Genomic DNA, 13,326 nt, shown 5'->3' on the forward strand with positions numbered 1-13,326 from the left:
GCCAACTTCGGATCACAGATTAATCATCTGCGGTTAGCAACGCGCCCTCGAAGACGTGCCAAACACGTCCAGACGAGTTCATTTTTTCGGTGACGTTGCTCCGCGCACCTAAAATGCTTCGACGAGGTCTGCTCGAGTATCTAAAAATCATTTAGTCATGTTCGTTAATCATTCCATCGAGTTACGTAACGCGATGCTCGTTGAGATTTATGTCTTCTTGGTTTTGCAGAACGCGTTCACGAATCTCGAGTAATTACGTATACTATTTATTTTAGTTCTGATGCAAGAGGTTAACAAAATTTAGCAAAAATATTTAAATGTCTATCATGAAGTGTTAATTTTGTGATGTTTTTATGAGCGAAAGATGGTATGCGTTTGAAGGAAAGTGCATTTGCATTTGTCGGGTGCACCGTGAAAGCGACGTAAGAAATTGATATATTCGAGTTCACTCTCCACTAATAAATAACATTTAATGTTGCTCTTCTTGGCAACCCCGGCTTTCGAGTGCTACGGTATGAGGGCCCTGACTTAAAAAATCATTCTCAAGTTGTGAAGCTCCCCAGCGACCTGTAGAAGCCTTTAAGAATTGTAATACATCGCGAAACAATGGCAGAATTACCATTTGAACGGACCAAGTTTAAATTACCATCGACTCGCTACGTTTCAATTTGCTACTTGTTCTCGGAAACGAGCAAAATTGAACAATATTAATTTCAATAAATATGAAAATACAAGACAGCGAAGAAAATATTTGTTCCAGAATGGAGAAGGGGAAACAAGAGCATGCAAAAACCTAAAGAACGATGCTCGATCGAAAACAATAAAGCAGAGTAGACCAGAAGTTACGTAAGAAACAAACTTATGATACACAGAGGTGCAAGAAGTAAAGATCAGACACAACACTAGGAAGTAAATTACTTGTTAAAGTAGTGTAAAAACATCGTCGATATTAGCTGCATAGAAAGTTCATTTTGCAGGCGAAGGTGCACGCGGAAAAATAATTAAGCCTTCCAGCGATAGGTAGAAACCTTTATCCTTTCAATAAGCTACGAAACAACAAATTAGCATCCGAATCGAGCGGGTCGCGTTCGACGATTAATCGACGCACGAACGCGAAGATTTATTAATTGAAACGATGGCGACTCAGAGGCTCGCAAAATTGCGACTCGGGCGAATTTCAGTAATTGCTCCATCGAGGTTACATTTCCCCGCGGATTAACGATTACCAGCGATCGACCGCCGAAACCGGTTGTCTTCGTGCACACGCACAATAACGACGAACCACGGTAACGAGCGATTAGTATTTAATTACACGGCCAGCTCGAATCGTCCGTCGTTCACCGATGCCCGGGCACCGACGACGATTTCTCAACGCGCGCGGAATTGAAAATCGACCGCGATTTGCATACACGTCGCTGGTAATGATCGCTTCTAATTACCGCGCCACGAGCAATTAACCGAACAACGATCGACAAACGCGCGCGAACTTGTCCTTAATTTAATTTTTCATTCGTCGATTTCTCGCCATCCGCCAATCATAGAAACATATCGACGAGTCGCGTTAGAAATTTTTCGTAAACATCGATTTAAAAAAATTCTTCGAGCTGCTTTAAGGGTAGATAATCGAGCTTGTTTGGTCGACTAATTAAGGTTTAACAGAGCACGGAACACGCTTAAGATATAGTTGATCGTTAAGTAGCCGACTGAAGGTTATTTATGACGAAGCTTCGATCCGATCTTCCGGTAATAGCCAATACATTTATTAGCGCGATGTAGCGGCAATTTAAATTCAATGCACGATAGGGGATGCTGGTAGCCAAAAGCAGATGCCCTCGCCGCCACGCGTGTAGCCAATTAAACATGAAAATTTATACTCCGTAGAAGGCGTGGCCATCGATGTATTTGCCCAACAATGTTTAATATCGTGAAGCTAATAATCTCGAAATGGAAAGAAAACAATTTTTATTCCACTCAGGTACTAATGTCTAATGAAACGATCCTGGATTATGAAAATGAATTTTCTAGCGTTTCGTTACTTTCTCTAGATCGTTTGAAGATGCAACATCGAAATCAAGAAACTAGACAGTCCTTTATCTAATAATACCTAATAATATATTACATGTTCCTGGTCTTTGTCATCCCAATTATCCAATATTATCGTAAATCGAATAACGCTAGAAAAAAACGATGATCGGAACCGAACAAAGCCGCGAAACATCGAAAGGAGTTCTCTATCGTTTTAATAATCTATTAAAAACCTTTAACAGAAGAAAGTGTTTAAAAAGTTCGTCGTATCCGTGTGCTCGATTCGAAAACATCGTAAGATCTATTGATCGCGGCAGCGACGATTCGAACCACTGATCGAGTGTGACGATTCGCTCAATGAAGACGTCAGTCGGACGCACAAAGGAACAAGTGAAAAAAATGGCGCGTCATTGTCAGCGAACGAGATCGTCGAACGGAGTCTTTTTCGCGCGACCGGTCAAACAAAGAGAAAAAAGGTAGGGAGAAAAAAAAAAAATGGAAGTCACAAAAGAGGAAAAAATAGAGACGCGCGCGGGGACTCGTGGAATCGACGGTGCCGCTTAAAAAAATGACAGAGAGCTACCGGAGGTCATTGTTGGTGGTGGACACCCCACGGCGAGAACGTCACAAGGGTAAACGACGCTTTAATAATGCTGATTAACTCGACTATTGTGCTACGAGTATATTCGATGATAGCAATCAAACGCCTGCGCGATCTACGTTGCTCGCTTTCTACTCGAGTTTCACTCCAGCGTCGCTAAACTGTCGATTTATGCTCGCGGCGAACGCCCATTTCCAACCAGACGATTTATTCGAAACAAATAAAGTTCAGATTTCCGTTCGATATTACGTCGTAACTATTTTTTATTATGGAAAAATTTTTTCCAAGTCATTTTTCTATTATATTTTCTCCTCCATGATGCACCAATTGGTTAAAAATACGGTGTATACGATTCCATAGATGGGGGGGAGCAAAATTATTTTACATAATAAAAATTCCAAAAAAAGGAACGTGAAACGCCGCTCGATATTTATTTCAATGAACGTTTGGCGTTTGACGGACGAATTGCTTCAAATATTTTAAAACAAAGACACAGCCGAAGTACACGTTGACAATTTTCTACGTTCAGCTTTCACAGAAACTTCGCGTCGAACGAACTTCCTTCGAGAATTAGCATTTCCAAGCGAACCGGTGTCTCTTAACTCTACGCGAACGTTTCTGAATCGTGCCGTTCCGCGTCCGACAAGTTTCGCTTAACAAAAGCGTAATTACTCGGAATGGCTAATGGTAATTGCTCGTGACTTAACTGCAAAGGTAATTCCCTTTCGTAATATCAATTCTCCGTAAACAGTGTCGACGCTAGACCAGCGCGCGATTCGCTATCGCGTCCGCTTCATTTGCGCAATCGCGTATTAAAGGCAATTAGTATTGCAACCGTTCGTTTGGCGCTCGAAGACGTCATTAAAAGGAATCACTTCGTGGCAATTAATATAAAACCCATCGGGTGAACGCGAGCGCCTGACAAATATACGGTCTGCCTAAACTCGCGATACGCCGCGGAATTTAATATTTACTAAAAATTAATCGAAGTCAAGAATACGGCGCGCAAATTCACCGGCTAACGAGCGGCCAAGAATTATGACTAATTATTTTAGACACGCATGTTATGTAGCGCTCTTTCGCTGATAGGCCATATTCTTCAATTACTTCAAGCATGATTCACTATCGTGTATCGCTAATTGCGGCTGGAAAAGAGATTTCGAAATCGCGGTGCTTACTTTAAACTAACATCGAGCTAACCCTCGACCGTATGGATATTCTACTAATTCTACTAAATACACTTTTACAAACGTTTTAGATAAAAGAACTTACTTAAACCGATATAGTCCAACGTTTAGGTACAACAGATTCGAATGCAACTTTTTTATAACGGTTCAAACCCTAGCTGTGGGTTTCACAATCGAAAATTTGTGAACTATAAATACTATTTTTGGTTGTTACCGATAGCTTGCAAGAAATCATAATTTTGTTTATTGTATCGCGTATTCTTGCGTGTCATTAGACCGTTGCTAATCGCGCCCAGCATTGAAGTCTCCCAGTTGTCGATGGCAATTCCTACACGGAAACTCCTACGTCCGTTCCCAAAAGTCCAAAACACGGGGAGAATTAAACAAATATGTTTCGATGTCTCTTCGAATAGCATAATCTATCAAGATCCGCTAGATAAGCGAAGCTGAGCTCATAGCGTTGACCATACAAGAGCAATTCGGGACCGGGAAGAACAAAACCGACGATTTCTTCTGCCCGCGATGTGACTCACCGTCAATCGAAGTCACCTGATCGCGACTACTATCCAAAAATTCCTCCCACTCTCGTCGAATAAAATCTTGAACGCAAGAACGATCGAATCGTAATTAATTTTAAGTCTCCAACTCTGAAAACGAGCCAAGAGGTCTACGTAGTTTAAAAATTGGGAATTTTATACAGCTTTGAAACCGAATAATTTAATAATAAGATAGTTGACGTAATAATTATCAAAATTCTCGTTAATTGTCGAATTCCCCTACGTTCACCCAGAAGATAATTTAGAATAATTGGAACAAGAATTGTTATATCGAACACGAGTATAAGTGGCTTTTTACACATTATTGCGCAACGATGTATTGATTAAACACGCTCGATTATTAGCACTAAAAAACTTCTAACAGCTTACCGAGTCATAAATAAATATATGCGCAGCGTATCGAAATTAATATCTAGTAATCGTTCGACTAAAAGCATAATAAATCACAATCAAGCAACCATATACGTAAAACGTAAAACTGCTCGTTAACGTAAAAGGAAAGAACCAGTGGAGAACAATGGTTCTAAATTATTTTTGAAAACGTAACATCATCCCAGATGTAAATACTCGCGTCTTTCGAAGGTAAAAAAAATTATAAAATTGTAAAAATTAACGCCTTTTCCACGAGCCACGATCGATCGAACAAGTGATTCCTCGACATTTTGCTCGAGCCACTCTAAACGCGTGAAATCTTGCGCGATCCCTTTTTCTCGGATAGCCTGGCGAGAAGTTATGCGACTACCAGAGCCGCGAAACATTCAATTACCAGCGAAAGAAGGGGACACTTCTCGTGAACGTGACAAACTGTTAGGTAAGTGTCTATTACGCGCGTTTTGCTCGATGTCGCGTTCGACTTCGTCCGCCGTCTGGTTTACCCGAGCGACTGGCAACTTGCAGAAATTTAAACGCGACACCGGCGCGAAAATTTCACGCGAAATTAGCAAAACTCCAGCCCCGGCGTACGGTGATTAACGAAATGAATAGCAATTTTGCTCACCTTCATTTCAAAAGTATAAACACAGATCTTGCGAGCCGTTTATTCGATAACTGCGAACGATATTTCGTACATTTTCGATCGAATAGTATATAACTTATGTTTGTTTATTACGTATATTTAAAAAAAAAATATAGCTTTAACAAATATGTCCGCAATAATTATCGAAACAGAGTGATATTCGATCTGTGGGAGGGTGAATTTCGAACTGTGTAAACAATCTTTCGATAACAGTGAAGATTCTATAAATATTGCTATTTATAATACCTTTCTGTTCTGTTCGATTATTGTAGAAATATAATACGAATTCCGGTGATAATTGGGATCCTAATCAAAAGTTCGAAACAATCGAGCAGGGTGTGCGCGCCGCGGCGATCAAACATGGCGACGAATCTTTTTTCTGGGGTGAAACTAGTTCCCGACGCGTTTCTCTACCGGGTGGTGAGTACTCTGCGCCGTATACGCGCCGATCGCGGTAAATTTATGGTAATTGTCTCCTCCGTCCCGAGACGTTTCGCCTTTTCTCTCGTTTCCCGCTGCCAGGCCGCGCAGAACTGACCTCGTAAGTAACTCCCGAGCCAGCCTCATGATGCCTGATTGCCGCCCGATTAGGTATCGCGGTGTCGCGGACCGCGCGGAAACGAACGATCCTGGAAACGGCGCGACGATCGATAGCGGGGCCTTCGATCTTGCGCCTGTATCAAAATACACCGGTACAAATGACACGTGTACGCGTCAAAATCACGGCAGCGAACAAGGCCGCGCATATATGGGCGCAGAGAAGATGGCGCACGCGATAGACCAACGCACCGTGTGATATTTTCTAAAGATATTCCTTCCTCGATTCTAATTTGCGAAAACAGGGTGCAACAGGGTACAACTGTACGATTCTTTAACGTTTAATTCTTAAATTTTTCTTCGGTATTATGTTTCGATCGTGATCGTCATTAATTCATTATTTTCCACTGAAAAAAAATTATACGAAGGGTCCTTGCAACCCTCTTTTAAGAAACTATTCCAAACCATCGATTTCTGAATTTACATTAGATTCTCTTTGTTCGACGTACATCGCTACAGATGCGTGAAAACGTCTTGTAAATGGATAATAGATCATTCGTTACGTCGGAGAACGTAAAATTGTTTAATTAGTAATTTATAACGATGAATGGTATGTGAAAAGCTAGCTATATAATTTGCTTGAATTTTTCACAGGTATATTACACTAGTATCTTCTAACAATTGCGTGACCAGGGTTGACGTCACGCAATGCGACACTCGCGATGTTAACCCTGAAAACCGCCCCTCTTTGTGTCAATCTAGAAAACTAAACAATAAACTGTATTGACTGTGTAGGTTAATAAGAAGGTCGGCTCCGAGCGATAGAGAAATTTTATGAACTGTCATTCTGGTACCACCCTCACAACCCTTAGTCGTGTCGCTATTACTCTGTTATTTTTGTGCTCGCAAATTTCTCCTCTTTTAAGAGGTATTGTATTATATCTTTTCACACGTTGTTAATTTTAACTACATGATTTTTAAACAATTTCTTGATCGTAATGTGAAACGATGGTTTATCTTTCGTTCTTCCTCGCTCGTGGTTGCAGCAATTGCAAAACTGGAGGTTTCGATTCTTTCGGAAGATATTCGCGAGTAATTCTCGAGTATCCGACTCTGAATCTTGTCAAAGTCCTTCCTGTTGATGTTGTAGGTAAGCATTTGTTGGTAAAAGTGTTCCATATCCTGCTCCATTCTTCTTTTTCAGTGATGTGGATCGACTTGAGAAGATCTTCGAGAGGGATTGAGTCGTTGGATCCCATAGTCAGGGTGCCAGATAAAAATTAAATTCCTTAGATTATATAATTTGTATAATTTCATGTTTCTTTCTTGCACGTATGCCTTCTATTGCAGTCATCGAATCTATGCAGATGGCAAATCGTTGGAGATTATTTGTTTGTATGAAGCGTAGTGATCCAAGGATCGCATACGCTTCGACCATGAATACAGATGATGGATTGGATAGGCGTCGTTTAACAGTCTCGTTGTCAGTGATGATTGCTATTCCTGTTCCTTGATTAGTTCCAAATCTATCAACGTAGATTTCGTTGTAATTTCTGTAATTGTTTTCTATTTGCAAGTTTTCCGATTTCTCGAATCACTCGCCAAGCCGGTGTTTGCGTTTGAAGTTTTAATGGGTTCGGGGTATTATAATTTTTCCTCGTCGATAAATTTTAATTTCTTAATGCATTCACGTTTGATAGAATAAAGACGTATTACTACGATTATTAATTCAGGGCCGTGTTAATGCAATGTTGGACGAACGAAAGAGCCGCAATTCGCCGCGAATAAAATATAATTAAGTCGAAATTTCGGTCCCGGTGAATTGCACGCCAGCAGACGACACTCGACGATAATGGCGCGAGTAAACCGGTAATAACATGGCCGAGATTTGGCGCGGCAAATTATCCACGATGGAAATTATCGGTTACGTAACGCAGAAACCACGGATTTCGAGCCCGAACTAACCAAAAAAGGAGAAAATGTCGCGCGAACGGTTCTAAGCCACGGTCTTCGGCCAAAAATGTCCGTTTTAAACGATCGTTCCTCTGGATTTTTCGTCCATGTTTTTTTTTAGGCTTTCTATATTATTTTTTTAATTAATTTCAAGATTTTATGTGATTTGAGTAAGTTGCATAAATTATTGATTACACTGGAAGAAGTATCTTTGTTCGTGTACAATATTTATTGGAAAATATATTAATTCGCATAAAATAACTGCGTAGATACTCTTTGCTAAACTTAAAATAACATATGTTATTTAGTTTATTATGAGACAAGGAATTCCGCTTGTTACGTTGGAAAATTATATATTCGAACAGATGTTGTACAACATGTTCCAGTCGACGTGAAGTTGCTCTGTATGGTCCAATAAATACTCATCTAATACCACATTATCGTTGGTACCTAATAAAGGAATAAATAATTATGACGGAAACACACGCGAAAAATGACATTTCGGTTTCCGGTACCGTGCAACACAGATATCATAACTCTATTAGATAGAAAACTGAATGTATCGGATTAATAAATTTTGCAAATTAACAACGGCGCTCCAAAGTTTTGGATCACACTGTCGTTAATACGATGCATTTGTATCACGAAAACATCGAACAGATATAAACTGTAAATTCATTCCCGTAGATATCAGCCGGTACCGCATAATTAATAGAATTAATAAAGACATCTGATAGTTTTACAAGCCATAAAGATTGTTCCAATTCCAAGGAAGCATAATTCAAGAATATCATTACGACTTAACAGCCGTATATTCCACATTTTGTAACATTTATATTTATCGTGCAGCCACGCCTTGTATCTCCCGAAATTTTTTCCGTATAAATGTCGACATTCCTCCATAAAATTCTCGTATCTTCCCATTTCAGGCACCGATTTCAAAATAACAGTCGTTTGGTTCCAGCAACGATTCATTCGTCACCCAACGAGTCCAAATATATAGGCTTAAATTAGAATAGAGGATATTGTGTTGAAAAGCTGTTGCGCCTTTTCTTTTCTAAACGGTCAGGACGAGTGCCCGTGCACAGCAGTTTGTTTAAAAATGTTTAAGCGCAGAGGTACAAACAGACCAAAACGAACAGCAGCGGGAAATGTGTTAGCGTTAGGACTATAAGTCATCGGTGCTGTTTATAATATCGCGAGTTGAACTCGGAACGAATATGAATTTTTTTTAAAAACGCAGCAATATTTCATTCTCCGCATGCACTAAACACCGCGAGTTACGGTCAATAAACAAACGAGCATCCTCTGCAACAGAATTCCATCGCTAATACCTGGACCATTACAAGTTACGATTAATGATTTATGATCGTGCCGCGATCGCAGATAAAACTAACTGGCAGTCTCAGATGAACGAAGCGACAAGCCGTAAAATTTCAAGTACTTCGAATCGTACAACGTTATTTTATATGTATATCATCGTACGGTCATCAAGCTCGGGGGAAAAAAAAATGTTCGTCGGAAATTTATAAAACATTGTCGTTTCCGCGATACCGCTGCTAAAAATAAACGATCGACGTGTTATGTATCGTTGCCAATTAAGTTTGATTCACACCGCGCGCACACCAGTAGCGAATAAATAGACATCGGATAGACAAAGTACCATGTAACGTGTTTCCAATTAAACTATTGACGCTCAGCGTCAACAACAGGGTCATTATCGTACATTACGAACTTTTTCCGCCGATGATGACCGACGAACCAACACCAATTTCTCATCAGTATTCTCTCGTTATCTTCTATTCACTCGTTTCATTGCTACTTATCGCAACAGCGACGCACAGAAGCCGAATAATTTTACTGACCAACGTAGCTTCCAAACGACTCGTCCATCGGAATTTATTTCGAAACATCCAGCATGCCCGCGATATCTATCACGACTGCGACCGTCCTCGAATGTTTGTCAAATGCTCCAAATCTACGTAATTACGTTCGAACAAAGAGATCGCTACGGAATTTTAATGTGAAATTTTAAACGTCGAAGAATATTCCGGGCGAAGCTGAACCGAGTAATTGCTCACTTTCTCCAGCGTCTTTCCACTAATAGCGCAAGAAGTCGACTATTCAAGAACTGGCTACTACGCTTTTCGCTATGGACAGGTGTCAATCGTCGATTTTACAATTTTCCCTGAAAATTCTACACAATTACGTATCGCGTATCCAATAAGTTTCAGCCTTGTAGCGCGATAAAAAGAATACTTGGCACGTGGCTCGACAAACGTGACGAAATAATTGCATAATACCAGAAAAAGGTATACAAGTTTTTCCAACAATGTCGGCTGCAGGTATATTTACTTTGATTCGGTGCATCAATTTTAAACCTCGAAGAGAAAACTCTTTCACTCCTAAGGGGGCATTCTACCGTCGATTTCTTAAATTTTCTCGAAGAACAATTATGTTCGTTCATATTTGTCAGTTTGCGAAAATGGTAGAACAGAAGTACACGCTTGTTTCGTGACAAATTTATTGTATTTCTCCCCCATTCTCTGTACTATATGCTCTAAAAATGTTGAACCATGCACAACGTCTTTACGAAAAGTTCTAAGCTTCGAATCTTAGAAAGTTAAATGAATTTGGAAGCTGAGATTCGAAGGTAGGAGTCTTTTCTAGCTTCATGGAGGACGCACCAAGAGGATGACTGGACGAAATCCTATCTCGGGATTACGATAGCTACTATCGCGGAATAATTCATAATTGGACGGAACGCACGATTATCGCGGCCGAATGAATCAATTACGTCGCTACGAGGGGAAGAGCCGGTTGTTTTGCTTACCCGGAGGCCCGGAGGAGCCTCGTGGGTGATAAGTTGATAGCGTGGACCATAACGTTACAAAACCGTCGTTACGAAATCTTTGCGTAACGTCTTTACTACGGCAGACCCCGGCTCTTATTTACCAACTCTGGACATAATTATTGCACGCGTTCTTCGTTTTAACCGCCACGGAATCGTGATCCCACGGTATTGCTCGCGACGACGCTGTTTACATCGCCCACCGAATCGATAGCTTTCGAGAACCGTGGAAACCGGTTGCCCCGTTGCGGACCGAGAAAACTATGGCACCCGGCGCGGGCTTTATTAACTCCCGCTGAAAATGACGAGCCAGTTAGACTTGATGTTTTGATCGACGCCGTGTCGCTGGAACGGCCGGCTGCCCCCTTTTTCTAGCTCCTCGTTAAAACGGGCAATTACGGACTTCCAACTGCAAACGAATTTATCGCGGCTTCGAGGAATTCTCTCCCCCCCTCCACCCCCTTTAGAAAATCCTTCGATAGCGTGTGTGTGTGTGTCTTTCCTCCTGCGACTTTCTTCGAATCGACCGAAGAAATCACGCCCGGGAGAAAGCGCGAGAACAAACTACCGTTTTTCAGCCATCGCGATACGCTACCGATGCCTATTCGACGCAAATAGTTCGCTTCTAAACGCGAATCATTAGTGCACACTTGGCTGATAACTACAATAAGATCTATCCGAATCACCGAGGAAGGATTCCGGATTCCGGACTCCGAGTACCGTTAAGACGGTTTTCTCTCGGGCCCAAGGCCCAAAGAACGTGTTCATCGAGCGAACCTAACGACTCTAACTCGCAGGAAACATAGGTACCCCGAGAGATACGATCGCCCGTAGGACCAATTCCCCGCAGGGCGTCCGAAAAGTCTCCGGGGCCCGAAATTGTGGGCCTCGCGAGAATAAAGATGCGTACGTACCTCCGGGAAATCTGTGAGGGAAGATCCGTCCGTGCCTGGATAACAGCCAGGGGTACAGCGGGTAACTGTCTCTGGGCGGCTGATGAGGATGAGGCGGCGGATGGGGTCCACCGGGTGCGCCGCCGTGAGGGTAGGGCCCGTGAGGTGGTCCATGGGGCGACGCGCCGTGATGGGCCTGGAGGGCCACGGCGAGATTCGCCGCTTGGAAGTGCTGAGCCGCGGCCAAATTCGCGGCCAGTGCCAACTGTTGTGTGTGATACTCGTTCTGGCCGGTCTGGGGCCCGGTGGGACCGTGCCCGGGCAGCCCGTAGAGGGACTTGAGCTGTTCGGCGGCGACTGCGGCGGCGGTCGCCGCGCCGGGTGGCGGTGCGAGATAATTGGGACTCGGTCTGACGACCCCGGGCGGCGGCTGGGGATGACCGCCGACGGGAGAGTCGCCGTGGGATATCCTGTGCGGCGGACTGGGACTGTTGTTGGGCGTGGATCCTCCGCTGTGGCTGTGCACGGTCGTCCGACCAAAGTCCAAGTGGGTAGCGGCCGACAGGTGATGATGATGACCGTGATGGTTGGCGTGATGGTGGTGTAGGCTGCCGGGGTGCGACGGCGTCCTCCGCGAGTTCGGGTACGACTCGACGGACGAGCTTCGCGACACGGGTCTGTCGGAACCCTCGGAATGGGCGCCGGGCGACCTCGCGGTGACCCGACGACTGCGGGGCGACGAGGACCCTTCCACGTCCATGGGACTCCCATCGTCCCTCTCGATCTCGACGCGTTCCAGCCGGTCCAGTCGGTCCTCGCGACCCTGTCCACCGCCACCGACGATCGAGTCGATGCTGAAGCCGATCTTCGGCTTCGAGGGCACCGGAACGATTGGCGTCGGCGCGAGCGGCATCATCGTACGATTATCGTACGCTCGTCTGACGGATTTCCCACTACGGCAGAACGGACGGGCTACGGGCGGCTCGATCGAGTCAGGTCCGCCGCATCCCTGCGACCACCTGGACGCCGGCTGCTCCCAACGACCGAGACTTCCGGTCACCCTGACCTCCGCGCGCCGTTTATCTCTCGCGAACACTCTCGAACTCACTCTCGAACACACTGATAACTCCTGTTCGGGGGGTATTCTCTCGCGGTCGACTCTGTCGTTCCACGGAACCAGCTCTCTCTCGACGACCTTCGCTACCGGTTTACCGAAATACCACCATGTCCCGAGGACCTCACCACGTATCGTGTACGTTATCTTGCTCACTGATTCAGTTTACGTCACCACGATCACCGGTACTCATCGTTCGCGACCACCTACAATGTCACCGAGGGATCACCCAGTCCACGATGATCCCCGAGCATCCGACAAATGTCACCCACACGTACCGCGAACCGGTGGCGCACAGTCAACCGAGTCTCGCGTCACGCACGGCGATTACGCGATCGCGCCTCTCCATCGGAGCCCCCGTCAAACGTGCCTGATCAAAAACGGAACGGAATCTGGACCCCAATGACCGTTTGCGCGCACTCGAGACTCCAGCAGGCAGAGCTCCGCGGCTCTGACGGATGTTTCTGGCACGAGAGCTTGCTGGTGTTTGAGCAAATTACAGGCTAAACGAGGCGCTCTTGGACGGTGGTGGGGGTGTTCCAGAGTTGGCTTCCATCCCCACCGATCGTGCTGTCGGCAAACGGTGGGGGCAA

The 13,326-nt window shown here is 44.0% G+C and overlaps 1 protein-coding gene across 1 annotated transcript in view; it reads right to left on the bottom strand.

The window, feature by feature from the left end:
- LOC122405213 (homeobox protein EMX1-like) overlaps positions 1 to 13,080 on the bottom strand; it is a 41,585-nt gene extending 28,505 nt beyond the window's left edge. Inside the window, exon 1 of the mRNA XM_043409774.1 lies at positions 11,641 to 13,080. Within this exon, the coding sequence (XP_043265709.1) occupies positions 11,641 to 12,535 (895 nt within the window). The 5' untranslated portion in view covers positions 12,536 to 13,080. The remainder of the gene's footprint in view (positions 1 to 11,640) is intronic.
- Between the last annotated feature and the right edge of the window lie 246 nt (positions 13,081 to 13,326).

This window comes from Colletes gigas, unplaced genomic scaffold (genome assembly GCF_013123115.1).
Source record: "Colletes gigas isolate AHSC1104 unplaced genomic scaffold, ASM1312311v1 Colletes_gigas_Sc00004, whole genome shotgun sequence".
Lineage (NCBI taxonomy): Eukaryota > Metazoa > Arthropoda > Insecta > Hymenoptera > Colletidae > Colletes > Colletes gigas.